We start from the raw sequence: 26868 nt of genomic DNA on the forward strand, positions 1-26868 counted from the left end.
GTGATGGTGATGAGTGGCGTCACCTGATGATTGGCCCTGTTCTGTTCCCTTCTCTCCTGGGAGATCTGCTGCTTTTCCACCAGACTTGCTCCATACTAGCAGCTTCTTTTGGGTTCAATTAAGAAAATAAGCCAGTCATTCTGGGCAGCATTTTATTGATAGGAGGGGAAAAAAGTCATTTCTACTTGCATGATTTTTTAAATTAAATTAAATTAATTTATTTATTTTCTTTCTTTTTTTTTTTTTTTTTTGAGACGGAGTCTCGCTCTGTCGCCCGGGCTGGAGTGCAGTGGCTGGATCTCAGCTCACTGCAAGCTCTGCCTCCCAGGTTCACGCCATTCTCCTGCCTCAGCCTCCCGAGTAGCTGGGACTACAGGCGCCCGCCACCTCACCCGGCTAGATTTTTGTATTTTTTAGTAGAGACGGGGTTTCACTGTGTTAGCCAGGATGGTCTCGATCTCCTGACCTCGTGATCCGCCCGTCTCGGCCTCCCAAAGTGCTGGGATTACAGGCTTGAGCCACCGCGCCCGGCCAATTAATTTATTTTCAAGACCAAGTCTCACTCTGTAGCCCAAGTTGGAGTGCAGTGGCATGATCTCGGTTCACTGCAACCTCTGCCTCCTGGGCTCAAGCGATCCTCCTGCCTCAGCCTCCTGAGTAGCTGGGACTACAGGTGTGTGCCATGGTGCCTGGCTCTCCTCACATTTTACAGATGAGGAAGGTGAGGCATAAATGATGGGGTGACTTATTTGAGGTCCACAGCAAGATGATGCTCAGGGTAGAAGCCCAGTTCTTTGATGTCCCACTTGGAAAGTCACGGCGCGGCGTATCTCAGTATTTCCACGGACTGTGTTATGGGGAAGGAAGGGAAGGGCCATTTGTCCACGCATGGAAGAAAGCATTCAAAGGGAGCAGCAGTTCTCTCCCCGCACCTTGCAGAGACAATCAGGAGAGACCCCAAGCAGAGAGCACGCTGCTCAGGGACAGAGCTGGGCTTGTGGCCACGTGTCGCCCCGGGGATGTGCTCTTTCCAGGTCCTGCCCTGGAGGGCGGCTGTATTCTCAGAGAGCCGGCGTTTCCTACAGCCTTACAGTGACCGGGGCATTTCCTACCCTCACTTGATCTCAAAGCCGGGGCCGGTAGGAACAGAAAGGCAGGTTTTCTAGCAGGCTGCAAACAGCCAGCAGGGGAGCAAGCCGCGGCTGCCTGGGAGCGTGGGGTGGTCAGGTCAGGCTGTAGTTGTGTCCTGTAGACTCAAGGCCACTTCTCAGGAGTCCAGAGTCCCATGAAACCACCATGAGTGCCCTCCTGGGATCCTGGAGATGTAGACAGAGCCCTTTTGAGGATCATTCATAACCACTGTCAGGCAATTGACACAACATGCTGGGTCGAATATGACCGTGGTCTGGATGAGGCCCTGGTAAATATACATTTATTTTCTATCTATAGGACACTAATGAATACCCCAACACATCTTAATTTCACCACTGTGTATGTGCTACTGTGAATGGATGGTCAATGTAACTGGGCAGAAAACCACAACAAATAAACCTTTGTTCCACTGGACAGAATTGAAGACACAGGAGGCTCTGAGAGTGGTCTCCTCATGAATCGGCCTCGTGCCTGTTGAGTGCTGCTGTGTGCCAAGCTCGGGACTGATGGCAGTGAGCGGGACTCATGGGCCCTACTCTTTGGGAGCTCTGTGCCTTATCCTCTCCAGCTTGGCCTTTGCAGAGTTCCCCAATACAGCATAGAGACAGATGTATGCACAGCTTCCACATTACAACCCCCTTCTAATAGACATAACCTAGGAGGCTGAGGCGGGAGGATCGCTTGAGTCCAGGAGTTCAAGACCAGCCTGGGCAACTCAGTGAGACACCATCTCTTACTAAAAATTAAAAAAAATTAGCCCAGTGCTGTGGTGCACACCTGTAGAGAAAAAGAAAGAAAAAAAGAAGTAGACATAACCTTATTTATGAGAGAATGATAAATGGAAATTTCCTTTTCTCATAAAGAACTTTGTTTTGTATACATAGTACTTTCAAATACTTCAAATACTCAGATTAAGAACAGGTGTGGCCAGGCGCGGTGGCTCATGCCTGTAATCCCAGCACTTTGGGAGGCCGAGGCGGGTGGATCACCAGGTCAGGAGATCGAGACCATTCTGGCTAACACGGTGAAACTTCGTCTCTATTTAAAAAATACAAAACAATTAGCCAGGCGTGGGGTGGGCGCCTGTAGTCCTAGCTACTCAGGAGGCTGAGGCAGGAGAATGGCGTGAACCCAGAAGGCGGAGCTTGCAGTGAGCTGAGATTGCCACTGCACTCCAGCCTGGGTGATCGAGCAAGAGTCCGTCTCAAAAAAAAAAAAAAAAAAAAAAAAAAAAAAAAAAGAACAGGCAAGAGTCCATCTCAAAAAAAAAAAAAAAAGATCAGGCACAGAAGACCTGGGTACAAGGACACCCAAATGACTTCCGGGGTGGCTGGCTGGGGCTTCAATGAGGACACGTGGTTTCAGCATTTGTCATGATCCCTGGCACCTGGTCCATGTTCAGTTATTATTACTTATTACTAAAGGCAAAGAAAGAAAGTTCCCTTGTGTTCCCTGGAAACCATGACGGACCCTGTGGCTGCAACCCTGGTGGGGTACCCCGGTCAGGCACTCGTGGCACTGCAGCCCTGGCACCTCCCAGATGGTCACAGGAGTGGGGAGAGCTGAACCAGCAGGAGAGAAAGGAGCTGGGGCAGAGTGGATCTTACGCCCTCTGAGGCACTTTTTTTTTTTTTTTTTTCGCGACAGGGTTTCACTCTGTCACGCAGGCTGCAGTGCAGTGGTGCAATCATGGCTCACTGCAGGCTCAATGTCCCAGGCTCAGGTGATCTTCCCACCTCAGCCTCCTGAGTAGCTGGGACCACAGGCATGCACCATGACACCTGGTTAGTTTTTTGTATTTTTTGTACATGTTGCCCAGGCTGGTCTCAACCTCCTCGTAGGCTCAAGCAATCTGCTTGCCTCGGTCACCAAAGTGCTGGAATTACAGGTGTGAGCCCATAATGACTCATGCCTAGCCAGGTCATATTATTATTATTATTTATTATGGTTTTTTTTTGAGACAGAGTCTTGCTGCTGCCAGGCAGGAGTACAGTGGTACAATCCCCGCTCACTGCAACCTCCGCCTTTTGGGTTCAAGGGATTCTCCTGCCTCAGGCTCCTGAGTAGCTAGGATTACAGGCGCGCACCACCATGCCCAGCTAAATTTTGTATATGTAGTAGAGATGGGGTTTCACCATGTTGGCCAGGCTAGTCTTGAACTCCTGACCTCAGGTGATCCACCCGCCTCGGCCTCCCGAAGTGCTGGGATTACAGGCATGAGCCACTGCGCCCAGCCTAATTTTTGTATTTTTAGTAGAGATGGGATTTCACCATGTTGGCCAGGCTGGTCTTGAACTCCTGACCTCAGGTGATCCACCCGCCTCGGCCTCCCGAAGTGCTGGGATTACAGGTGTGAGTCACCACACCCAGCCAAGGTCATACTATTATTGATGACATGCAAATACTGTTTACATCTATGTGTGGTACACTGTGATTACTTTTTAGCTTTTGTATTTCCTGAAGTTATAATTTTTTTTTTTTTTTGAGACAGAGTCTTGCCCTGTCGCCCAGACTGTACTGCCATTGTGCAATCTTAGTGCACTGCAACCTCCACCTCCCAGGTTCAAGTGATTCTCCCACCTTGGCCTCCCGAGTAGCTGGGACTACAGGCATGAACCACCACACCCAACTAATTTTTGTATTTTCAGTAGAGCAGAATTTCACCATGTTGGCCAGGCTTGTGTTGAACTCCTGACCTCAGGTGATCCACCTGCTTTTACCTCCCAAAGTGTGGAATTACAGGCGTGAGCCACCCGCGCCTGGCCTGAAGTCATAAATTTTAAAGGTTTTTGGGTCATACGGGGTGGCTCACGCCTGTAATTCCAGCACTTTGGGAAGCCAAGACGGGCGGATCACCTGAGGTCAGGAGTTCAAAACCAGTCTGGCCAACATGGTGAAACCCCATCTCTACAAAAATACAAAAATTAGCCGGGTGTGATGGCAGGTGCCTGTAATCCCAGCTACTCAGGAGGCTGAGGTGGAAGAATTGCTTGAACCTGGGAGGCAGAGGTTGCAGTGAGCCGAGATTGCGCCACTGCACTCCAGTCTGGGCGACAGAGCCAGACGCTGTCAAAAAAATTTTTTAAAGGTTTTAAAAAATGTACTTATCATGAATTCCTCCCCCAATCCTGTTCTCTTTGATTTTGTGGCTTTCTGGCTTTTCATACTTAAATTGGCAGGATTTCTGGAGGTGGAGGGCATAACTGTATATAATTCATCCAGTAGGTTCAGCTAGAAGTCCCAAATCAACCTACTTCATTGTTCCTTTCAGATAGAAGTTGCTTGGCAGATTCATCACTTAGGTCTTTTACTTCTGATTGTCCTTAGCAGTATTGATCCTTTCCACTAGTCTTCCTGAGTCACTTGCTGCAGGGTGTCCGGACATACACCATCAGGGACACGTGAGTTGTCCTAGAAATCCTGTGCAGGTACGAAATCTTTCAACATCTCCTCTGAAGAGCATTTATTCTTTAAGTACCCCCACAACATACAAGTGACTGCCCGTGGACTTGATGCCAAGGCCTCTCCCAGGCAGGTAGGTCTGGGTGAATGGAGCCTCTGGGGTCCTGCCTCTCCCAGCCCATCTGCCTCTGCAGCTCATTGCAGTAGCTGCTTCCTCAGCATGCAGGGGAGGCTGAAGTGGGACAACACCATTGCTGTCAAAGGCTGACCATGTGGGCTCCAGACTGCAAGATGCCCGAGTGCCTACTTTGATGATAGTCAATTCTTTTTTTTTTTTTTTTTTTTGAGACGGAGTCTTGCTCTGTTGCCAGGCTGGAGTGCAGTGGTGCGATCTTGGCTCACTGCATCCTCCGCCTCCGGAGTTCAAGCCTCAGCCTCCCGAGTAGCTGGGACTACAGGTGTGCGTCACCACACCAGGCTGATTTTTGTATTTTTAGTAGAGATGGGGTTTCACAGTGTTGGCCAGGATGGTCTCAATCTCTTGACCTCATGATCCGCCCGCCTTGGCCTCCCAAAGTGCTGGGATTACAGGCGTGAGCCACTGCGCACAGCTGATAGTCAGATCTTAATAAATATAGCAAAGGCAGAGGAAAGAGAAATCCTAAGAAATGTTGCCTTTAAATGCTTTTGGCTGGGCTCGGTGGCTCACACCTGTAATCCCAGCAGTTGGGGAGGCCAAGGCGGGTGGATCACCTGAGGTCAGTAGTTCAAGACCAGCCTGACCAACATGGTGAAACCCTATCTCACTAAAAATACAATATTAGCTGAGTATGGTGGTGCATGCTTGTAAAATCAGCCAGGCATGGTGGCAGGTGCCTGTAATCCCAGCTACTTGGGAGACTGAGAGGGGAAAATCGCTTGAACCTGGGAGGTGGAGGCTGTGGTGAGCCGAGATCGCACCACTGCACTCCAGTCTGGGCAACAAGAGTGAGACTCTGTCTCAAAAATAAATAAAGTTACAATAATCTTAATAAACTTAGATAAATAGTATTTATAGTTAAATACTAAAAGGACACAATTAAAAACTATACTTGGCCAGGTGCAGTGGCTCACACCTATAATCTCAGCACTTTGGGAAGCCGAGGCAGGAGGATCACTTGAGGCCAGGAGTTCAAGGCCAGCCAGGCAACATAGCAAGACCCCCATCTCTAAAAAGTAAAAATAAAAAAATTAGCCAGACGTGGTTATGCACACTATAGTCCCAGCTACTTTGGAGGCTAAGGCAGGAGTCTGAGGTTGAGATTACAGGAGCACAGGAGTTTGAAGTTGAGATTACAGTGAGCTACGATCATGCCACTGCATTCTAGCCTGGGCAACAGAGCAAGACCCTGTGTCTAAAAACAACAACAACATTATTGCTGGGCTGGGCAGTGCATAACTGTAGTCTCTCAGGAGACTGAGAAGGGAGGATCACTTGACCTCAGGAGTTTGGCACTATCTGGGCCACATGGTAAGATCCTATCTCTTAAAAAAAAACTAAAACTGCTATTTATTAAGTATCACTATATACACAGTCTCACCGAATATAAACAGTTTGCGATCAGAGAACTTACGAAAAGGCAAACACAGATGTAGAACCATGTAACAAGTAATGCCACCAAAAAGAAGAGTTTAAAGTAGGCTTTTGCAGGCCGGGCGCAGTGGCTCAGACCTGTAATCTCAGCACTTTGGGAAGGCAAGGCGGGTGGATCACGAGGTCAGGAGATGGAGACCATCTTGGCCAACGTGGTGAAACCTTGTCTCTACTAAAAATACAAACATTAGCTCGGTGTGGCGGTGCGTGCCTATAGTCCCAACTACTCAGGAGGCTGAGGCATGAGAATCATTTGAACCCAGGAGGCAGAGGTTGCAGTGAGCTGAGATCGTGCCACTCCAGCCTGGTGACAGAGTGAGACTCCACTTCAAAAAACGAACAAAAAAGTAGGCTTTTGCCTACCTTCACATTTCACAGCCTAGCTTTTGGCCAGCCTCTTCAGTCTGTTTCAAAACTGTCACCTTTCCCTCATTCTAACCTCGTATGTTAACTCTGGAAATGGTTGCAAACATTGTGAAACCCAAGGATTTGTGTCAGAAGAATGCCAGGGAAGACAGTTTACATCGCTTGTCACGTCCCCAGTATGCAAACAGCGGCAACTTTTTCGTAGGTTATTTTCATTGTCATGATGTCAAACTTCACTTTAACTCTATGGGATCTTATTATTTAAGATGAAGTCTCACTCTGTCACCCAGGTTGGAGTGCAATGGCTCACAGCAGCCTCTGCCTCCCGATTCAAGCGATTCTCCTGCTTCAGCCTCTCGAGTAGCTGGGATTGCAGGCACGTACCCCCATGCTGGTTGATTTTTGTACTTTTAGTAGAGACAGGGTTTCAGTATGTTGCCAGGCTGGACTCGAACTCCTAACCTCAAGTGATCTGCCCACTTCAGCCTCCCAAAGTGCTGGGATTACAGGCGTGAGCCACTGCACCTGGCCCCAAAACTAATATATTCTCATAAAAACTTCAACAATCAGATAGGCATAAAGTGAAAATATTAAACCAAGGATTTTCTACACAAACGTAATGTATAAAGCACGCCTTATTTATAGAAACCAGATCACTCACTCATTCTGCTCAGAAACTCATTGATTTTACTCAGAAGCACCCATGAGTGACGGGTTCCCAGGAGGGGCAGAGGAGGCTGAGTGGCACCACATGGGGCTGGCCGCGGGCTGTGGACATGGGCATGCCTGGAGAGGCCACGGGGCTGGTGACAAGCTCTGGCCAGAAGACCCCAAGAAGGTCTGATCCTGAGGTCTGATCCAGGCCTGCGGCACTGGGTCCTAAGCAGGAGACTGTCTGCCTGCTGAGAAGTGGAAGGAGCCGGCGTCTGCAGCCGTCTCAGGACGTCACAGAGGTCGGTGGCCCGTCTCCAGCAGCATGCTCTCCAGATGCAGCCTGCTGTCGCTCTCCACGTAGGGCTGGTGCAGCCACATGGACAAGTAGCTCAGGGTGAGGTCAGGATCCTCGGTGTGTGCAAGCTCCTTGGCCACCGTGTGCTTCAGGAGCAGCTCCTTCCTGTACATCTCCAAGAGCCTGTGCGAAACCTCATCTGAAAGAAACGTGAGTGTCCCTTAATGGCAGTGATTCAAGAACGTAGTCTTGACTTGGGAAGAGCCACATTTTTTTTTTTTTTTTTTTTTTTTTTTGAGACGGAGTCTCGCTCTGTCGCCTGGGCTGGAGTGCAGTGGCCGGATCTCAGCTCACTGCAAGCTCCGCCTCCCGGGTTTATGCCATTCTCCTGCCTCAGCCTCCGAGTAGCTGGGACTACAGGCGCCCGCCACCTCGCCCGGCTAGTTTTTTGTATTTTTTAGTAGAGACGGGGTTTCACCGTGTTAGCCAGGATGGTCTCGATCTCCTGACCTCGTGATCCGCCCGTCTCGGCCTCCCAAAGTGCTGGGATTACAGGCTTGAGCCACCGTGCCCGGCCAGAGCCACATTTTTAACAGCTCTTAATTAAAAACAAGAATTAGCAACAGCACTGAGAGGAAGAAGGGCCCGATGGAGTTTACCACTCTAGCTGATACAGATTAGTACCATTCGGTAACATGGTCAGCAGAGTGAAATAAAAGCGTATATAGGCCGGGCGCGGTGGCGCACGCCTGTAATCCCAGCACTGTGGGAGGCCCGAGTGGGCAGGTCACATGAGGTCAGGAGTTTGAGACCAGCCTGGCCAACATGGCAAAACCCTGTCTCTACTAAAAAATACAAAAACTAGGCCAGGCGCGGTGGCTCACGCCTGTAATCCCAGCACTGTGGGAGGCCGAGGTGGGTGGATCACGAGGTGAGGAGATCAAGACCATCCTGGCTAACACAGTGAAACCCCGTCTCTACTAAAAACATGAAAAATTAGCCGGACATGGTGGCCTGTAGTCCCAGCTGCTCAGAAGGCTGAGGCAGGAGAATGGCATGAACCCAGGAGGCAGAGCTTGTGGTGAGCTGAGATTGTGCCACTGCACTCCAGCCTGGGCGACAGAGCGAGGCTCTGTCTCCAAAAAAAAAAAAAAACAAACAAACTAGCCGGGTGTGGTGGCACGCGTCTGCGCCTGTAATCTCAGCTACTTGGGAGACTGAGGCACGAGAATTGCTTCAGCCTAGGAGGCGGAGGCTGTAGTGAGCCAAGACTGCACCACTACACTCCAGCATGCGTGACAGAGCGAGACTCTGTCTTAAAAAAAAAAAAAGTATATATAACCTTTTCTACCTGACCCTTAGGTGACCTACAGTGATTATAAGCAGGAGATTCCCCTCAAACTGACAATATATCACTAAACACATTCCACCAGGTAATTTTCCCCTTTCCTGCCTTATTTAAAAAGTCTCAGATCAACATAAAACAGCTTAGCCTTGTCTTGAACTAATAAAGCTAAAAGTAACCCTTTAAGAAGTACCTGCTAGAGTTTATTGAAGTCATGGCTTTCGTTTTTTCCCAGTCATCTTCCATGAGGTTGGCTGCAGTGACCTCAATTTGTTTTTTAATTAAAACAAAAAGGAAAAGAAAAACCTCAACAAACCAAAAAAACCCCTTTTCTCCCCTTCCCCCCACCCAAAATGAGAGATTTCTGCTTCCACAGAGGAGGTGGAATTCACTCTGCCCCACTGGTTTTAGAGGCCTAATAACAGCAGCTTGCTTCACGGGTCTCTAATTATGTTTAATATACTCTGCTGATAACCAGGTAATTAAAGCCAAGAAGAAATGTTTATTTTAAGATGCCTCTGTCTCTTTTCCTCCCAATAGATACTTTTGCATTGAATTTCAAAGCCTTGTCAGCTTCTTAAAGTACCAGATGTAAACGATACTAAATGCCCTTAATAACCCTTACCCTCCTGAAAGTTAACTGAGAAGGAACTACTTACAGAAATGGGTTGTAGGCCAAGTGTGGAACAGAGGGGGTCGTTTACTCTCCTCCCCATAATGGTAATTTTCTAGTTCACAAATTCCCTTGGTAGTTGAAGACAGCTTTTCCATTTTCACCTGTATTTTGGTCTGAAACATATTCATTTGGAATATGATAATATTTGAAATCTCCAGTCTCAGATTCAATAACTATAAGATTTCAAAGCTAAGAAGTGTTAAGTCTATTGTGATAAAAATTCCAATAACTAAACACTGTTAACTCTACATACAGCAAATTCCCAGGGAGACGAAGGTGGACAGTTGCTATGATTCCATTAATTTGAATTACTTTTGTAATAAACCCCAGATTTCTAGTCCTAGAGCAAGAAAGGTTTCTGAGTGCCATTTCACTAGGATTTCCAAAGAGCACTCATGTTTTAGACCCAAAGTCCTGGAGGAATCCCAAGGCAGGCTCTTGCTGCCTGTTTTTTTTGAGACAGGGTCTCATTCTGTTACCCAAGTTGTAAAACTGTAATGCAGTGGCATGACCGTGCCTCATGCAGCCTCGACTGCCTCCCAAGTTACTGGGATCACAGGTTTGCACCACCATACCCAGTTAATTTTTTTTTAATTTGTAGAGACAGGGCCTCGTTATGTTGCCCAGACTGGTCTCTAACTCCTGGGCTCAAGCGATCCTCCCGCCTCAGCCTCCCAAAGTGCTGGGATTATATAGGCATGCGCCACCACGCCTGGCTGGCTCTTGCTGCTGTTTTTTTTTTTTTTGAGACAGAGTTTTGCTCTGCCGCCCAGGCTGGAGTGCAGTGGCCGGATCTCAGCTCACTGCAAGCTCCGCCTCCCGGGTTCACGCCATTCTCCTGCCTCAGCCTCCCAAGTAGCTGGGACTACAGGCGCCCGCCACGTCACCCGGCTAGTTTTTTGTATTTTTAGTAGAGACAGGGTTTCACCATGTTAGCCAGGATGGTCTCGATCTCCTGACCTCGTGTTCCGCCCGTCTCGGCCTCCCAAAGTGCTGGGATTACAGGCTTGAGCCACCGCACCCGGCCTCTTGCTGCTTTTAAGAAGTGAGAGAGAAAGGCATCAAATGAGCTCATTTCTGACTCTGTCTTTTTTTTTTTTTTTTTTTTTGAGACGGAGTCTCGCTCTGTCACCAAGCTGGAGTGCAGTGCCAGGCTGGAGTGCAGCGCCAAGCTGGAGTGCAGTGCCAGGCTGGAGTGCAGTGCCAGGCTGGAGTGCAGTGGCGGGATCTTGGCTCACTACAACCTCTGACTCCCGGGTTCAAGCAATTCTCCTGCCTCAGCCTCCCAAGTAGCTGGGATTACAGGCGTGTGCCACCACGCCCAGCTAATTTGTGTATTTTTAGTAGAGATGGGGTTTCACCATGTTGGCCAGGCTGGTCTCAATCTCCCGAACTCGTGATCCGCCCGCCTCGGCCTCCCAAAGCGCTGGGATTATAGGCTTGAGACACCGTACCAGGCCTGACTCTCTCATTAACTGCCTTTGTTTATGGAAACCTCCTTGACTTCCTTGTTTATAAAATGGCAACACAGAAAGGGAGCCCTAAACACTTCATGCAGGAAGTAAGGTAACGTGGCGAGCTGCCATTGATGGTCCCTCCGTGGGGGCCAGGCTCTGTCCTAAGCCCTGTAACTGCATGATGTGCACAGCCACTTGTGGGAGATACTAAACCATCCCCGCTGCACACACCAGGCAGCACAGAATAGGGGCAATGGCGGGCTTACTTTCACAGCGTGGTGAAGAGGATTAAGTGAGTTAGTATTTGTGAAGCACCCTACTTGGAGATATATAAGGGTTTGATAAAGAAAATTAATGGGTGAAGTAACTAGGATTTCAGATTTAAGTAGCATAGGTCTATGAAGACCAAATTTTGAACTCCTAAGTATAGCTGACTTTACATACATGGGGGGAAATAAGAAAAGATATATAAATTGTCAAAAATATTAATTCCTTTACTTGGTCCTTCCAACCACCCTCCAATTACATTGGAAGTGGCAAGCACTACATTCAGCTAATGTTAATTTTTAAAGGACTTTACTTGTTTCCCAAATCTTTTAAGGTTTGATATTTTATTTGGCCCAACCCCAAGAGGCACGACTCATCATTTCCCTTTCACAGCTGGGAAACTGCTCAAGGTTGAGCTGAGAGGGATGAGGCCAGAACTCGATACCATGCCTTCTGACACCAAGTTTTAACACCCAGTCCTCTGCTCTTTCCTCTGAGTCCTGCGGCAGCAGGCAGAATCCCTGGTGCCACCTGATTCTAAGAAAAGCTGATAACAGGAGAATAAGGGAAATTCTGGAGCCTTGACCCCAGGTGAGAAGTCATGCTCAATTCTGTCGCTCAGCCATAAATAAGGAATTCAGGTCACATAGGCACGTGCATCCCTGAATGAACAGTGCATAAACAACAGCCCCTTACATTTCAACATTGGTGGCTTCTTCCCACAGCAAACACAGACCACAGTGAAATGTTAGCCCAGCTTAGGGAAAACAGTGCATGCAACCCCCAGAAGGTCAAACTTCTGAAAGACACAGACCAGGTCTGGAGACCATGCTCTTTAACCGATAGAGGAAAATAGGAATAATCATAATCATAATACCCTTATAAAATCAACTTTTGGTTTTGAACATAGAATGAAAACTTACTCCAAACCACTTTTCTTTTCTTTTTTTTTTTTTTTGAGACAAGTTCGCTCTGTCGCCCAGGCTGGAGTGCAGTGGTGCGATCTCAGCTCACTGCAAGCTCTGCCTCCTGGGTTCAAGCAATTCTCTGCCTCAGCCTGCTGAGTAGCTGGGATCATAGGCACCCACCACCACACCTGGCTAATTTTCGTATTTTTAGTAGACACAGGGTTTAACCATCTTGGCCAGGCTGGTCTTGAACTCCTGACCTTGTGATCCACCCACCTTGGCCTCCCAAAGTGCTGGGATTACAGGTGTGAGCCACCGCGCCCGGACTTTTCTTTGTTTTTGAGATAGAGTCTTGCTCTGTCGCCCAGACTGGAGTGCAGTAGTGGGATCTCGGCTAACTGCAACCTCCGAAAGTGATTCTCCTGCTTCAGCCTCCCAAGTAGCTGGGATTGCAGTGCCTGCCACCACCCCCCGCTAATTTTTTGTATTTTTAGTAGAGATGGAGTTTCACCATATTGGCCATGCTGGTCTTAAACTCCTGACCTCAGGTGATCCACCTGCCTCGGGCCTCCCAGAGTGCTGGGATTACAGGTATGAGTCACCACTCCTGGCCAAAACAAAATTTTTAAAAAAATAAATAAAAATACAACAGTTAGCTGGGTGTGGTGGCAGACACTTGTAATCCTAGCTACTTGGGAAGCTGAGACAGGAGAACCACTTGAACCTGGGAGGCAGAGGTTGTGGTGGGACCCGGGAGGCAGAGGTTGCGGTGGGCCGAGATCACCCCACTGCACTCCAGCCTGGGCGACAAGAGCAAAACTCTGTCTCAAAAAAAAAAAAAAAAATTAACAAATGGGAGGGAGGGAACCAATCTCCCATGCAGAATAATTCCGAATAATTTATGTAGACACCGCACCCTGAAGGAGGTGGTGAATACATCCCTACCCCCTAGGTATGGGCTACACATTGTGACTTCCTGCCAAAGAGCACAGCATGGGAGGAGGAGAAAGAGCAACTTCACAGCAGAGGAACCTGCTGTGCCTGGTGATCAAGGTCAACTTCAACAGTGAAAAGTCCTGGCTGTGCAGAGTGGCTCACGTCTGGAATCTCAGCACTTTGGGAGGCTGAGGGGGGAGGACTACTTAAGCCCAGGAGTTTGAGACCAGCCTGGGCAATAGGTGAGACCCAAAGAAAAGTCCTGATGACAGTATGTCCAGTATGTGCCCTTGATATGATGTGATAGAAATGGCACTTTACTTCTGTGGTCCTCCTCTGAAAAAAACCCATAACCTCAGTCTCATTAGGAGAAAAACATCAGAGAAATCTCAATTGAGGGACGTTCTACAAAATACCTAACGAGTATTCCTCAAAATTGTCAAAGTCATCAAAAACAGGGAAGTCTGAGAAACTGTCACAGCCAAAAGGAGCCTAAGGAAACACGGGGACTCAATGTCATAGGGGATCCTGAAGCCAAAAGAAGACATGACAGAAAAGCTAAGGCTGGGCGCCAAGGGCTCACGCCTGTGATCCCAACACTTTGGGAGGCCAAGGTGGGAGGATTACGTCATGTCTGGAGTTCGAGACCAGCCTGGTGAACATGATTACCCTGTCTCGACAAACAAATTTTAAAAATTAGACGGGCATGATGATTCATGCTTGTAGTCCCAGCTGATCAGGAGGCTGAGGCAAGAAGATCCCTTCAGCCCAGGAAGTAAAGGCTGCAGTGAGCTGTGATCACGCTACTGCATTCCAGAGCAAGACCTTATCTCCAAACAAACAAACAAAAAGGTGAAAATATAAAGATCTTAAACGTTTACGGGTAAGCTTCAGTTATCCAAGTTCAAATATGTGTTAAACCTAATTTCCTGTGCCTAGCAAAGAAGTAAGGTAGTATTATCTTCACATCTGGTGGCCAATATGGTAGGGTTTGAAATTTAGTTATTAGTTCATTAAACAAACACGTTAGTCTCTTACGTGCTGTATCAGGGATGGGCAAATTATCCCTGGAACACACGTCAATTCTGGCCCACAGCCTATTTCTGTATGGCCCACAAGCTAAGATGGTTTTTTCATTTTTAAATGGTTGAAAATAACCAAAAAGACAACAGTGATTGTGACTCATAAAAATTATACAAAATTCTAATTTCAGTGTCCAAAGATAAAGTTTTCCTGGACAAACATGGTGGCCCATGCCTGTAATCCCAGCATTCTGGGAGGCCGAGGTGGGCAGATGACTTGAGGTCAGGAGTTCAAGACCAGCCTAGCCAACATGGCAAAGCCCTGTCTCTATTAAAAATACAAAAATTAGCCAAGCATGGTGACACACATGTGTAATCCCAGTTACTCAGAACACTGAAGTGGAAGAATAGCTTGAACCTGGGAGATGGAGGTTGCAGTGAGCCAAGATCATGTCACTGCACTCCAGCCTAGGCGACAGAGCAAGACCCTGTCTCAGAAAAAAAGACAAAAAGTTTTCCTGTACGGGTGCAGTGGCTCAAGCCTGTAATCTCAACACTTTGGGAGGCTGAGGTGGGTGGATCACTTGAGGCCAGGACTTCGAGACCAGCCTGGCCAACATGGTGAAACCCCATCTCTACTAAAAATACAACAATTAGCTGGGCATGGTGGTGCACAGCTGCGATCCCAGCTAGGCAGAAGGTTGAGGCACAAGAATCACTTGAACCCGGGAGGCGGAGGTTGCAGTGAGCCAGGATCTCGCCACTGCACTCCAGCCTCAGTGGCAGAGTAAGACTCTGTCTCAAAAACAAACAAAGAAACAAACAAAAAAACCCACACAAACAGAAACAAAAAAGGCCAGGCATGGTGGCTCATGCCTATAATCCCAGCAGTTTGGGAGGCGGAGGCAGGTGGATCACTTGAGGTCAGGAGTTCGAGACCAGCCTGGTCAACATCGTGAAATGCTGTCTCTACTAAAAATACAAAAATTAGCTGATGTGGTGGTGTGAGGCTGTCATCCCAGCTATTTGGGAGGCTAAGGTAGCTGATGTGGTGGTATGAGGCTGTAATCCCAGCTATTTGGGAGGCTAAGGCAGGAGAATCACTTGAACCTGGGAGGTGGAGTTTGCAGTGAGCTGAGATCATGCTACCGTACTCTGCCCTGGGTGACAAAGTGAGACTCCATCTCAAAAAAAAAAAAAATTCAAAAAACAAAGATAAAGTTTCATGGAACGCAGCCACATCCATTTACACTACACATATGTTGTATATGGCTGTTTAGTCCTATGTGGCAGAGATGAGTAGCTGAGACAGAGACTAGCTGGCCCTAGAAGCCTAAAATATTTACTCTGTGGTTGGGTACGGTGGCTCATGCCTGTAATCCCAGCCCTCTGGGAGGCCAGCAGGTGGATCACCTGAGATCAGGAGTTTGAGACCAGCCTGACCAATATGGTGAAACCCTGTCTCAACTAAAAATACAAAAAATTGCCAGGCATGGTGGCGCGCAACTGTAGTCCCAGCTACTCTGGAGGCTGAGACAGGAGAATCGCTTGAGCCCAGGAGGCAGAGGTTGCAGTGAGCCAAGATCGCGCCACTGCACTCCAGCCTGGGCGACAAAGCAAGACTCCATCTCACGAAAAAAAAATTTTTTTACTATGTGATGAGACCGGAAAGTGGGTGAAATTTCCCTGGATGATGCACAGGAGGAGTGAATGTCTAAGACAGCATCCTGGGGAACATTAAGATTTACGTGGCAGGCAGAGGAAGAGAACATCAGAGGAGACTGAGAAGGAGGAAGGGATGGCCAATGGTCAAGTGAGCCCCAAATACATCCATCGGATTCAGCAACAGTGACCACAAGTGGCCTGCGTCTTTATGTCTTACCAACCCATCCAAGGTGGCCTGCAGTTCCTCACAGAGCTTCTCCAGTTCCTCGTTATATTCCAGACACACCTTTTCTTCATTTTCCTTCAAGGCTGGGCTGCTGCTGTCTAATTCTATCTTGTCTTTATTCCTAAACAAAATAGAAAATAATGTGTACAAAATATACTCTTTATAAACTCTTTAAGCTTGCCTTATTTCCTTATAATAAATTCTGCAAACCTCTATATCCACATAGTTATGTGGGACATTTTGCATAAGCATTGTTCTTTCATGTCATTATGATATAAATTCAGTTATTATTTATATGTGCAATGAATATGTCCATTGGTCACTCAATTTTGCACCAAAATAAGTCAGTTAAATTCAGCCATGACAGCTGGTTTTAGTGGCTCATGCCTGTAATCTCAACACTTTGCGGGGTGGATGCGGGAGGACTGCTTGAGTCCAGGAGTTTGAATCCAGCCTGAGCAACATAGTGAGACCTCATCTCCACAAAAATTAAAAGTAAAAATTAGCTGGGCATGGTGGGGCACGCATGTGGTCCTAGCCACTTAGGAGGCTGAGGTGGGAGGATCACTTAAGCCCAGGAAGTCAAGGCTGTAGTGAGCTGTTATCGCACCACTGCACTCAGCCTGTGCAAAAGAGCAAGACTGTCTCAAAAAAAAAAAACAAAAATAAAACAACATTCAGCTGTGTGGCATCCTTGGCACAGGGCATGGTGCTGGATGTACAAAGATGAACAAGACATGGATCACTTCCTCAAAGAGTTCACAATCCAGGAATACAGGCATGCCTCATTTTACTATGCTTCACCTTACTGAGTTTCACAGATAATGCATTTTTTACAAATTGAAGGTCTGTGGCAACCCTGTGTATGTATGTACAGCAAATCAACCAGCGCCATTTTTCCAATAGTATGTGCTTACTTCATGTCTCTGTATCATATTTTGGTAATTCTTACAATATTTCAAACTTTTTCATTATTATATCTATGATCTGTGATTGATAATCTTTGATATTACTAGTTTAATTGTTTTGAGGTGCCATTACCATGTTCATATGTAACAGCGAGCTTAAGGAATGAATCTTGTGTGTTCTGACTGCTCCACTGACTGGCTGCTCCCATTTCTCCCCATCTCCTTGGGCCTCCCTATTTCCTGAAATAGGAGGATATTGAAATCAAGCCAATTAATAGCCCTACATTGGCCACTAAATGTACAAGTGAAAGGAAGAGTTGCATATCTCTCATTTTAAATCAAAAGCTATACTTTGGCCAAATTAAGAAACAAAAAAATTAAAAGCTGGAAATGATTAAGCTTAGTGAGGAAGGCATGTCAAAAGCTGAGATAAGGGGCCAGGTACAGGGGCTCACGCCTGTAATCCTAGCACTTTGGGAGGCCGAGGCAGGTGGATTGTCCGAGCTCAGGAATTCAAGACCAGCCTAGGCAACATGGTGAAAGCCCATTTCTACTAAAATACAAAAGAAATTAGCTGGGCGTGGCAGCATGCACCTGTAGTCCCAGCTACTTGAGAGGCAGAGGCAGGAGAATTGCTTGAACCCAGGAGCGGAGGTTGCAGTGAGCCAAGATTGCACCATTGCACTCCAGCCTGAGCGACAGAGCGAGACTCCATCCGTACAAAAAAAAAAAAAAAAAAAAAGCGAAGATAAGCCAAAAGCTAGGTCTCTTGTGTCAAACAGTTGGCCAAGTTGTGAAGGCAAAAGAAAAGTTATTGAAGAAAATTAAAGGTGCTACTCCAGTGAACATGTGAGTGATGAGTGAAACAGCCTTAGCGCGGATGTGGAGAAAGTTTGAGGGGTCTGCACAGAAGAGCAAAACACACACAGCATTCCCTGAAGTCAAAGCCTAATCCAGAGCAGGACCCTCACTCTCTTCAATTCCGTGAAGGCTGAGAGACATGAGGAAGTTACAGAAGAAAAATTTGAGACTAGCAGGATTTGGTTCATGAGGTTTAAGGACAAAAGCCATCTCCATAACATAAAAGTGCAAGGTGAAACTGCAAGCGCTAATGTAGAAGCTGGAGCAAGTTATCCAGAGGATCTACTTAAGATCAATGATGAAGGTAGCTACACGATAGGACAGATTGTCAGTGTAGATGAAACAGCCTTCTATTAGAAGAACATGTCATCTAAGACATTCACAACTACAGAGAAGCCAATGACAGGCTTCAAAGCTTCAAGAGACAGGTTGACCCTCTTGTTAGGGGATATTGCAGTTAGTGACTTTAAGTTGAATCCAACGCTCATCTACCATTCTCAAACGCCTAGGGCCCTTAAGAATGATGTCCGGCCAGGCGCGGTGGCTCAAGCCTGTAATCCCAGCACTTTGGGAGGCCGAGACGGGCGGATCACGAGGTCAGGAGATGGAGACCATCCTGGCTAACACGGTGAAACCCCGTCTCTACTAAAAAAAATAAATACAAAAAACTAGCCGGGTGAGGTGGCGGGCGCCTGTAGTCCCAGCTACTCAGGAGGCTGAGGCAGGAGAATGGCGTGAACCCGGGAGGCGGAGCTTGCAGTGAGCTGAGATCCGGCCACTGCGCTCCAGCCTGGGCGACAGAGCGAGACTCCGTCTCAAAAAAAAAAAAAAAAAAAAAAAAAAAAAGAATGATGTTCAATCTACTCTGCCAGTGGAAAAAGCAAGAGAACCAGAACTAGAAGTGGGGTCTGAAGTGAAGAGGGGACTGAATTGCTGCAATCTCATGAGAAAACTTGAACAGATGAGTTGTTTCTTATGGATGAGCAAATAAGGTGGTTTCTTGAGATGGAATCTATTCCTGGGGAAGATGCTGTGCACATTGTTGAAATGACAACAAAAGATTGAGAACATTACATAACTTAGTTGATAAACCAGTGGCAGAGTTTGAGAGGTCTAATGTGGGTAAACACTATTAAACAGCAATGAGAAAGAACAGAACCAGAATAGTGGCTCTACATTACATGGATGGTTTCCATGTTGAAAGACAGTGAGACATGGCTGGGTGCATTGGCTTACAGCTATAATCCCAGCACTTAGGGAGGCTGAGGTGGGCGGATCACCTGAGGTCAGGAGCTCGAGACCAACCTGGCCAACATGGTGAAACTCGGTCTCTACAAAAAATACAAAAATTAGCCGAGCGTGGTGGCGCATGCCTGTAATTCCAGTTCCTCAGGAGGCTGATGCAGGAGAATTACTTGAACCTGGGAGGCAGAGGTTGCAGTGAGCTGAGATCGTACCATTGCACTCCAGCCTGGGGGATAGAGTGAGACTCGTCTCCAAAAATAAAAAATAGAAAAAGAAAGCGAGACATAAAGGAAACACTAACATATCCTTTTTGTTTATGTAAAATCCAAAAATGGACAAAAAGAATCCATGGTAGTTTTTTCTGTATCAGCTACGTAATGTGTCAACATCATAGCAGAGTTTGAGGAAGGCACAGGTCATACATGAGCATGAAAATCCAATCATCACGCCTATGAACTACAAAAGAATCAAAGAATCTACGGTTTTAAAAATCAGAATAGCCAGGCGTGGTGGCTCACACCTGTAATCCCAGCACTTTGGGAGGCTGAGGAAGGTGGATCATGTGAGGTCAGGAGTTCGAGACCAGCCTGACTAACATGGTGAAACCCCGACTCTACTAAAAATACAGTAATTAGCCGGGTGTGGTGACAGATGCCTGTAATCCCAGCTAGTCTGGAGGCTGAGGCAGGAGAATCGCTTGAACCCAGGCGGTGGAGGTTGCAGTGAGCCAAGATTGCGCCATCGCACTCCAGCCTGGGCAACAGAGTGAGACTTCGTCTCAAAAAAAAAAAAAAGGAATATAATTTTGTATCATGTGTCATCTTACCACTTGCTTTTTTTGCTTAATATTTTATTTTCAAATTTATTCACGTTGATATTTCCCCAGTTATGAAGGGTGAAAAACTTCCAGCATGAAAAACCGGTATGTACTTACAATAAACTGATTTTCAAGTTGGCAATATTACTTGCAGTGGTAAAGCCTGCATCCCTGAGGGTTTCCCACTTCAGGATTAAATTATGCCAATCAGCCGCATTGTCCTTCATTTTTCTTGCACTGACAGATAAGACAGGTTTTCTGGGCGTTACAATTCCAACAGTCTTTGCTGATAGGGTATAAAAGAAACAAAATTATTATCATGGAATATACAATCATAGTTGGAGGGCAAATGTCCTCATAATTTTCAACAGTAAAACTATCTCAAATGCTGTATCAACTGGACAAATAAATGTGGAAACTACGAAGTCTGAATGAATGTGAGAGTTCCTGGAAGAAGACAACATAGAATATTTTTAACATTTTAAGATTCACCAGATATAGCTGAATCCTTTTCCAGCTTAATGGCTCCACAAAATTTTTACCTTAAGCCCTTTGTTTTCCAAAGATTGGAAATAAGGTAAAGTTGTGACTTTCTGCTAAAACTCTTCAATGGCTCAGGTTACCTTCCCTACAGGATAATCTATCTAGCCCTGACTCCTGAGTACTTCCACTATCTAGTCTCAGGCACTCTGATACTTTAAATTTGTTCAGAGCGGCATGGCTCATGAGTGCTAATCATTTCAAGACACTGAGACAACAGAGATGCAGAGTTGATGACGATGCTGCCACGGCCCTGCTTGGAAATCAGGAGGAAGTCCAAAGTCCTTCCAGACCTAGCTACCCCTCCGCATCAATACGTACATCAACCCACACATTGGCCCCCGGTCAATCTCCAGTGAAAATGAACTACTGGCAGCTCTTGAAAAGCTGAGGTGCCTGCAGGCCTTTGCACGTGTTCTCTCTGCAGGAAAGCTCCTTCCTTCCTCAGGCTCATGACGCCTATCCTCCAAGATGTACCTGGATCCCGGGTACATGCTGCCTGTGGAAAGCAACCCCCAGACCACCAAGAGCCAACTCAGGTTGTTTGTTCTCCCCCAGCCCTCCGGTGCCCTCTCGCCTTCTCTACTTTGAACCCCGCAAAGGCTTCTCACGGCCCACAGGATAAAGTCCCCTTGAGGAATCCAGGACACACAACAGCTAGATGGTTTGACATCTCGAGTCAGAAGACCACACTGCCTGCGTCTGAATCCCACCTCTGCCAGCTGTGAGATCTTGGGCAACTTAATATACCTTTCAGAGCCTCAACATTTTCATCTGTAAAATGGGAATAAAAATAGTATCTACTTCATAGGATTGCTGAGATTAGATAATATATGTGAAGCTGTGAGGCCTGGCACATGGCAAAAACCCAGTATCTTACCTGTTAGCTCAAGGCCTCTACTATCCAAGCTCTGCCCATCCCTTCAGCTTCACCCTTTCCCACTTGCCCTCTGTGCCTCAGAGCTGGCTCTGTACAAGTTCTGACTTTGACCTGGAATGTTTTTCCTATCTGTGTGTGTCCCCACTCCCCTGCCTCATACTTAGTATCCTCACTTTTAAATATCATATTGATTTATCATTCATTCTTTACTTAAACAACAAACATTTGCTTAACTGTCTACAATATGCCAGGCATGGGGGAATGAAGTGATTGAATGAGACGGATCAGGACCGTTTTCATGGAACTTACTTTCCAAAGGGGAGGCAGATAATAAACAATTAAATGGCCACGATCGAATGGTTCAGATCATGGTAAGTGTATGTGGAAAATGAAACAGGGTCTTGTGTTAGTGTGACCCCCTGAGAAGGTATCATTCAGGCTGAGATCTGAATGATGAAAAGCCAGAAAAAGGGTAGGTCAGTAGTATGTGCTCTAATGATGAGAATGAGGTTAGTGAGTTCAAAAAACAGAAAACAAAACAAAATAAAACAAACAAACAAAAAAACCAGCGTGCTGGAATGAAATGGACAGAAAAGGACTAGTGGGTGAGGAGGTGATCAGACAACTAGAACCTAATAGCTTAAGATAAGAAGTTTGGACTTATTCTAAGTATTAGACTGGTGCAAAAGTAACAGGTGTTGCCACAACTTTTAATGGCCAAAACTGCCATTACTTTTGCACCAACCTAATACAACGGGGAGTGAGCAATGAGCTCTGGGTAGGGCAGTGAAATTATCTGATTTAGGTTTTCAGAAAGTCATTTCCACAGAGAAGTATTCCTGGATCCCCCAAGTTGGGTTAGGACTCACCAGTAGATATGTGGAACATCCTGTAATTCTGCTATCACGATATTCATCGGTGGAGTGTATTTGCTTGTTTAATGTCTATATTCCCTGCTAAACTGGAAATTCGACTAGGGTAGGAACTATGTCTTGTTCTCTTTCAAACCTTCCACACATAGGAGGCTTTGCATAAAATGAGGTAAATGGAGGAATAGCTCTTACCACCTGTTTTATAATTGTCTAAGGGTTTTCCCCCCAGCAGGAGATTCTGAGGGCAGGATCACATCTGATTTATGGTGAGCCTGACTCATACTGGACACATATTTAGGAACCAAAAACATAACTGACTTCAAGAAACTTAAGGACCAGTAAAGACAGACCAGTCATCAGCGTCACAGGACAGGGCAGGGTGAGGGCACAGTGGCTAAGTTACTTATCCCCTCTGAGCCTCTACTCCTCATCTGCAAAATGGGATTGACATTACTTCATGGGACCACTGTGAGGTTCAAATGAGATGATCCACTTAAAGTACTTGGAGCAGCACTCAGCAGACTGAGCACTAGGCGAAAGCCAGCTTTCATTACAAGCAGAATGTTCTGACTGAAGGCAGTTCAGCCAGGAGTTTCTGGAGAAGCTGAGCATGCAAGGCTTGGCACCCAGTGAACTTTGTTAGTGCTAATTTATAGTGACAATAATTACAATTTGGGTGTCTGATCTGCTGACACTCATTTGCGTATATCGTCCCGTTCATCTGTCACTCCACATGTGAAAAAACCGAGGCTCGGCAAAACTGTCTCCCGAGCAGCCTGCAGAGGCTGCGCAGGGCCTGCGGGCTAGGCTGGGGCAAGGCATCTGACCTCCATTTAACCTCATTTAATCCGGGGAGCTCCTGAGCTTCTGGCCCAACCTGCGGCCCAAGCAGTAACATTCACAGCCACCCTGCCCCGGGAAAGGAACCGATCTCACGCACCTTCCATGCGGTCGGCAGATATCCCTAGAAGGAGAGACGAAGCCCCGCCCACCCCCGCCGGAAACGCATTTGCGTCACGTCCGCCCCGCCCGCTGCCACTTGTGGATCTGCCGCTCTAGCCCCCGGCGGAGCCAGCTGCTGCTCTTCGGTGCTGGCCCAGGTGCCGGCCCCGTTGCCCAGGGAACGGGCTCCCGGCAGCCCCCGCGGCCCGGAGTCCATCCCCGCCTCCTCCGGCCCGGTGGGGCCGACGAGTCTGGAGGGGCTGCCGCGGGAGGTGAGTCCGGCGACGCCGCAGGCGGCCCCGACGCCCCCGACGCCTGGTCCCGCGCCCCGTCCTCGGCCTCCCCAGGGCCACTCTTCCCTTGCCTCAGCCCCGCAGGGTCTCCATCCCCGTCCGCCCTGTCTCCCTCGCCCGCGGTCTCGCCCGCGCGGAGTGGCGGACACTAAATGCCACAACACACGGAGCGCCTGGCTCGCCGGCCGCGGAAGCCGGCGGTCCGCAGCGGGGAGCAGGGGCCGCCCGCCCCTCCTCAGGCCTCCGCCGCGCGCCGCGTGCCCTCGGTCCCACCCTGCACCCCGGCTGCCGGTCTGGCAGCGGGCTGTGCTCCTTCGCCTTAGGATTGACGTCGCGTTGTGCCCCCCACTCGCAGCCCGCGTCCCTTACATCCGCCCACCGGCGCGTGGCCCCAGGCCTTGACACTCACCCAGTTGGTGTTCAGTATTCGATGAATGGATAAGTGAATGACTCCTTTCCCAACCCTATTTGAAGGCCTGGGAGGCAGAATAGGTAGTAAGGGTTAAAGAATGGGGTGTCTTGGGGTCAGACCTGGCAGGTCACAGCGGCACCTTCCTCGCTCTGTGCTGGGGCAAGTGCCCTACCTCACGCCGCTCCGGTTTCATCACCAGTGGAATGGAGATGAGAATAGTTTCTACCTCTGGCTTGGTGAGAGAATTAAATGGGTCAGTGCATGTAAAGTTAAGCATGGTGCCTGCCGCTGTACATTTCAGTAAAGGGGAGCCTCTGCTGTCATTTGTGCTAGCCTGCCTTCTCGCCCTCTAGTCCGTTCTGATATGTCTCTGACTTCTCATGACTTTAATTCCTCCTTCTCTACTTCCATTTCTCTTCCCTGTACTTTTTTCTTCCTCTCTTTCTTATTGGGATTCAGGAATTTTATTCTGTTCTGTGACTTATGTTCCATTTGTTGGCAGAATGTGGAATACCAAACTGGGTGCATTCTTTTCTCATCTACTGGAGTGATCAGTTGCACTTGTTGACTGCCTTCTTGCAGCCAAGGTCTTGTAAACAGAGAGTTCTGGGAAATCCGCAAACCCAAATCGCGGGCATAGGTAGAATCTGGGAATGAAGCCACTGTAGCTCCTTGTGATCACCAGTGATTCCTGGTCTTTTAAGCTGCAGGACTTTGTGTTTTCTCACACCCAGTTATAATGTACCTTGATAAACCTCTGACTTTGTTTTTGTTGTTGTTAACCTGACTTACATCCCATGTTGATTGTTATTTGGCCATCGTATGCCAGCCACTGTGCCAGGCTGGCTCTAGGGATGCTGTGGTGAACCAGACAGACCCGGTCACTGCCTCAGGGAGATCATGGTCTGGCCTTTGAACTTTAAAAGAGAGCACTAAATGCAGGTGTAGGGGACACACAAATTGAATTTTTAGGACTGCCTTGGAAAACCAGTGGTGGGGAAGATGGAATGAGAATAACCCTCTTCTGAAGGAGTGACTAGAAAGTAGCTTTTGTTAGGCATCAGCTATATTATACCCACATGTCTTTTTCAATGGAAGACTGGCATCTACTAGATTTTTTTTCCAATTTTTTCTTAAAGAAGTTACACTTAAGTTTGGGGAGAATCTCTTTTCATACTAGCCTCTCTATGAGTTGAACAAAATGGCTACTGGAACTTAGTAGGAAGAAAAGAAGGAAACAGGCATCAGGCAGAGGCAGTTGATTGAACTTGGGAAGATGAGGAATAGATCAGGAAAGGGTTATAATAAAAAGCTTTGGTGTCAAGCATGAAGAGATTTCTAGATTCAGTAATGCACAGAGAGCTCAGTAAAGTTAGAAGGGAGTAGTTGATGACTTTGTGAATTGCTAAGGTAGAAGGGAGCTGTTACTCAAGATGTATATTCAGTTTAAAATCAATGTATTCTTTGGACCTGGACATAAGAGTTCCACCGAATTTTTGCCACTATTTTATATTTAGGGCTATCAGACTTGGGTGAATCTAGCACAGTGCTTTGAGAGAGAGAGTCATTCAACAAACATGTGTTGAGCATTGATCGTACCATACTCTTTATTGGTCTTTTTAAGCACCACAAAGTATATAGACTAGAAGAACATAGACAAAGATGACAAAGAGTCCATTGAAGGGGAAAGAAGACAGATAATGATGGTGCTGTGTGATAACTGCCGTCATGGAGTTCTATGAAAGTAGAGAAAGACCAGCCAAATATCTGAGGGAATCTATGAAGGCTTCCTGGTGGAGGAGGACTAGTTCTTACAGGGTACATATGAGGGAATAGGGAAGAGGGGAAAGGGACTTCGTTCTGTAGAGACATATAGGTTGTGGTGTGTGCAGGGACTGTGATGGAAAGCTGATGGATGGACAAGCAAAATGTGGCCTGTCCGTACAATGGAAGCCTGTTCAGCAATGAAAGGGAACGAAGTATTGATTTGTGCTACAACATGGAGGAACCTTGAGAACATTATGCTAAGTTAAAGCAACCAGACACAAAACACCACATAGTATATGATTCCATTTAAATGAAATGTCTAGAATAGGCAAGCTGTAGACAGAGAGGAGCCAGGGCTGGGAGAAGAAGCAAGTAGAGGGGTGATTGCTAAGGTAGGAAGTGCATAGTGTGTGGATGAAGAGTGGCCTGAGACGAAGTTAGATATAGACTGTTTTGTCATAATGTCTACTTTCCATGCTTGTGTTAGGCTTTAGCTTGTGACCATTGGGTAACCGACGGGGATGGGAGCAAGGAAGTGACAAAATTTTGTCTAGAAGATAAATGATTGCCTCAGTCTCATTACCTTCCTCCTTAAGAATTTAATACTTAAATAATTAATAGATGTCGTAGCCAGATTTCAAATGTAGATTCTACAATAAGGATAGGAATTGTTGCTTCCTAGGGATTTTGGAGAGAATCCTTAAACCATTAATGTAGTCAGAGCACTCTGATAACATGGTTATTGTACTGCTAAGTGGATGACTTAGACTCTATGTTAGTCCTAGCTCCAGTTTTGAGAAACTGGCCATCAGGGTGGCAGTTGGGTGTTAGCAGTCAGCAGTGAAGGCTAGCTGCACCTTCCAGGGTTATGAGATTGATGGGGCTGGTGGGGAAAGGAAGCATAGTAACTTGAAGAATGCCATAGAGTGATGTTTTGTATTTTTTTAACTGAAATATTCATGACTAAGGAAGCATTATTCATTATATTTTTATTTATGTATTTTTGAGATGGAATAGCACTCTGTTGCCCAGGCTGGAGTGTAATGGCACGATCTTGGTTCACTGCAGCCTCCACCTCCCAGGTTCAAGTGATTCTCCTGCCTTAGCCTCCCAAGTAGCTGGGATTATAGGTGTGTACCACCACACTCGGCTAATTTTTGTATTTTTTAGTAGAGATGGGTTTCGCCATGTTGGCCAGACTGGTCTTGAACTCCTGGCCTCAAGCGATCCTCCCACCTCGGCCTCCCAAAGTGCTGGGATTACAGGCGTGAGCCACTGTGCCTGGCCCAATTTTAAAGATTGGATTGAGACTATTGTTTTGCAGTAA

General features: G+C 47.1%; 2 protein-coding genes and 1 non-coding gene across 12 annotated transcripts in view; 1 reads left to right on the forward strand and 2 right to left on the reverse strand.

Annotated features, from left to right (window-relative positions):
* Positions 1-7217: 7217 nt before the first annotated feature.
* On the reverse strand, positions 7218-23134 carry CINP (cyclin dependent kinase 2 interacting protein). 5 transcript variants are annotated; one of them, XM_030931089.1, is made up of 6 exons: positions 23068-23083; positions 22125-22211; positions 19953-20121; positions 15996-16125; positions 9507-9636; positions 7218-7701 (listed from the first exon to the last, which is right to left on the reverse strand). In XM_030931089.1, the coding sequence occupies exons 2-6, from the start codon at positions 22141-22143 to the stop codon at positions 7499-7501; spliced, it is 651 nt and encodes a 216-aa protein (XP_030786949.1). In that variant the 5' UTR covers positions 22144-22211; positions 23068-23083; the 3' UTR covers positions 7218-7498. The 5 variants fall into 5 exon arrangements, with proteins under 5 accessions (XP_030786949.1, XP_010351922.2, XP_010351921.2 ...); XM_010353620.2 differs by lacking the exon at positions 22125-22211 and having other exon boundaries at positions 23068-23134; XM_010353619.2 differs by lacking the exon at positions 23068-23083 and having other exon boundaries at positions 22125-23030.
* Positions 19383-19486, reverse strand: LOC115898066. Its single transcript, XR_004057823.1, has one exon. It is a non-coding gene; the product is annotated as a small nucleolar RNA U13 (small nucleolar RNA).
* Position 23135: 1 nt separating the features above from the next.
* The window catches only part of TECPR2 (tectonin beta-propeller repeat containing 2), a 145036-nt gene continuing 141303 nt past the window's right edge, over positions 23136-26868 (forward strand). For all 6 annotated transcript variants that reach the window (XR_004057396.1, XR_004057397.1, XM_030931070.1 and 3 more), the window contains exon 1: positions 23136-23341. The gene's annotated coding sequence lies outside the window, so the exon portion shown is untranslated. The remainder of the gene's footprint in view (positions 23342-26868) is intronic.

Source organism: Rhinopithecus roxellana, chromosome 5, assembly GCF_007565055.1.
Source record: "Rhinopithecus roxellana isolate Shanxi Qingling chromosome 5, ASM756505v1, whole genome shotgun sequence".
NCBI classification, from domain to species: Eukaryota; Metazoa; Chordata; class Mammalia; order Primates; family Cercopithecidae; genus Rhinopithecus; species Rhinopithecus roxellana.

Coding starts and splice junctions, on each gene's coding strand:
- CINP (XM_030931089.1), bottom strand. Junction 16,126..19,952: donor AACTTGAAAATCAGTTTATT/GTAAGTACATAC, acceptor TATTTTGTTTAG/GAATAAAGACAAGATAGAAT. Junction 9,637..15,995: donor AGGCCACCTTGGATGGGTTG/GTAAGACATAAA, acceptor AATATGTTTCAG/ACCAAAATACAGGTGAAAAT.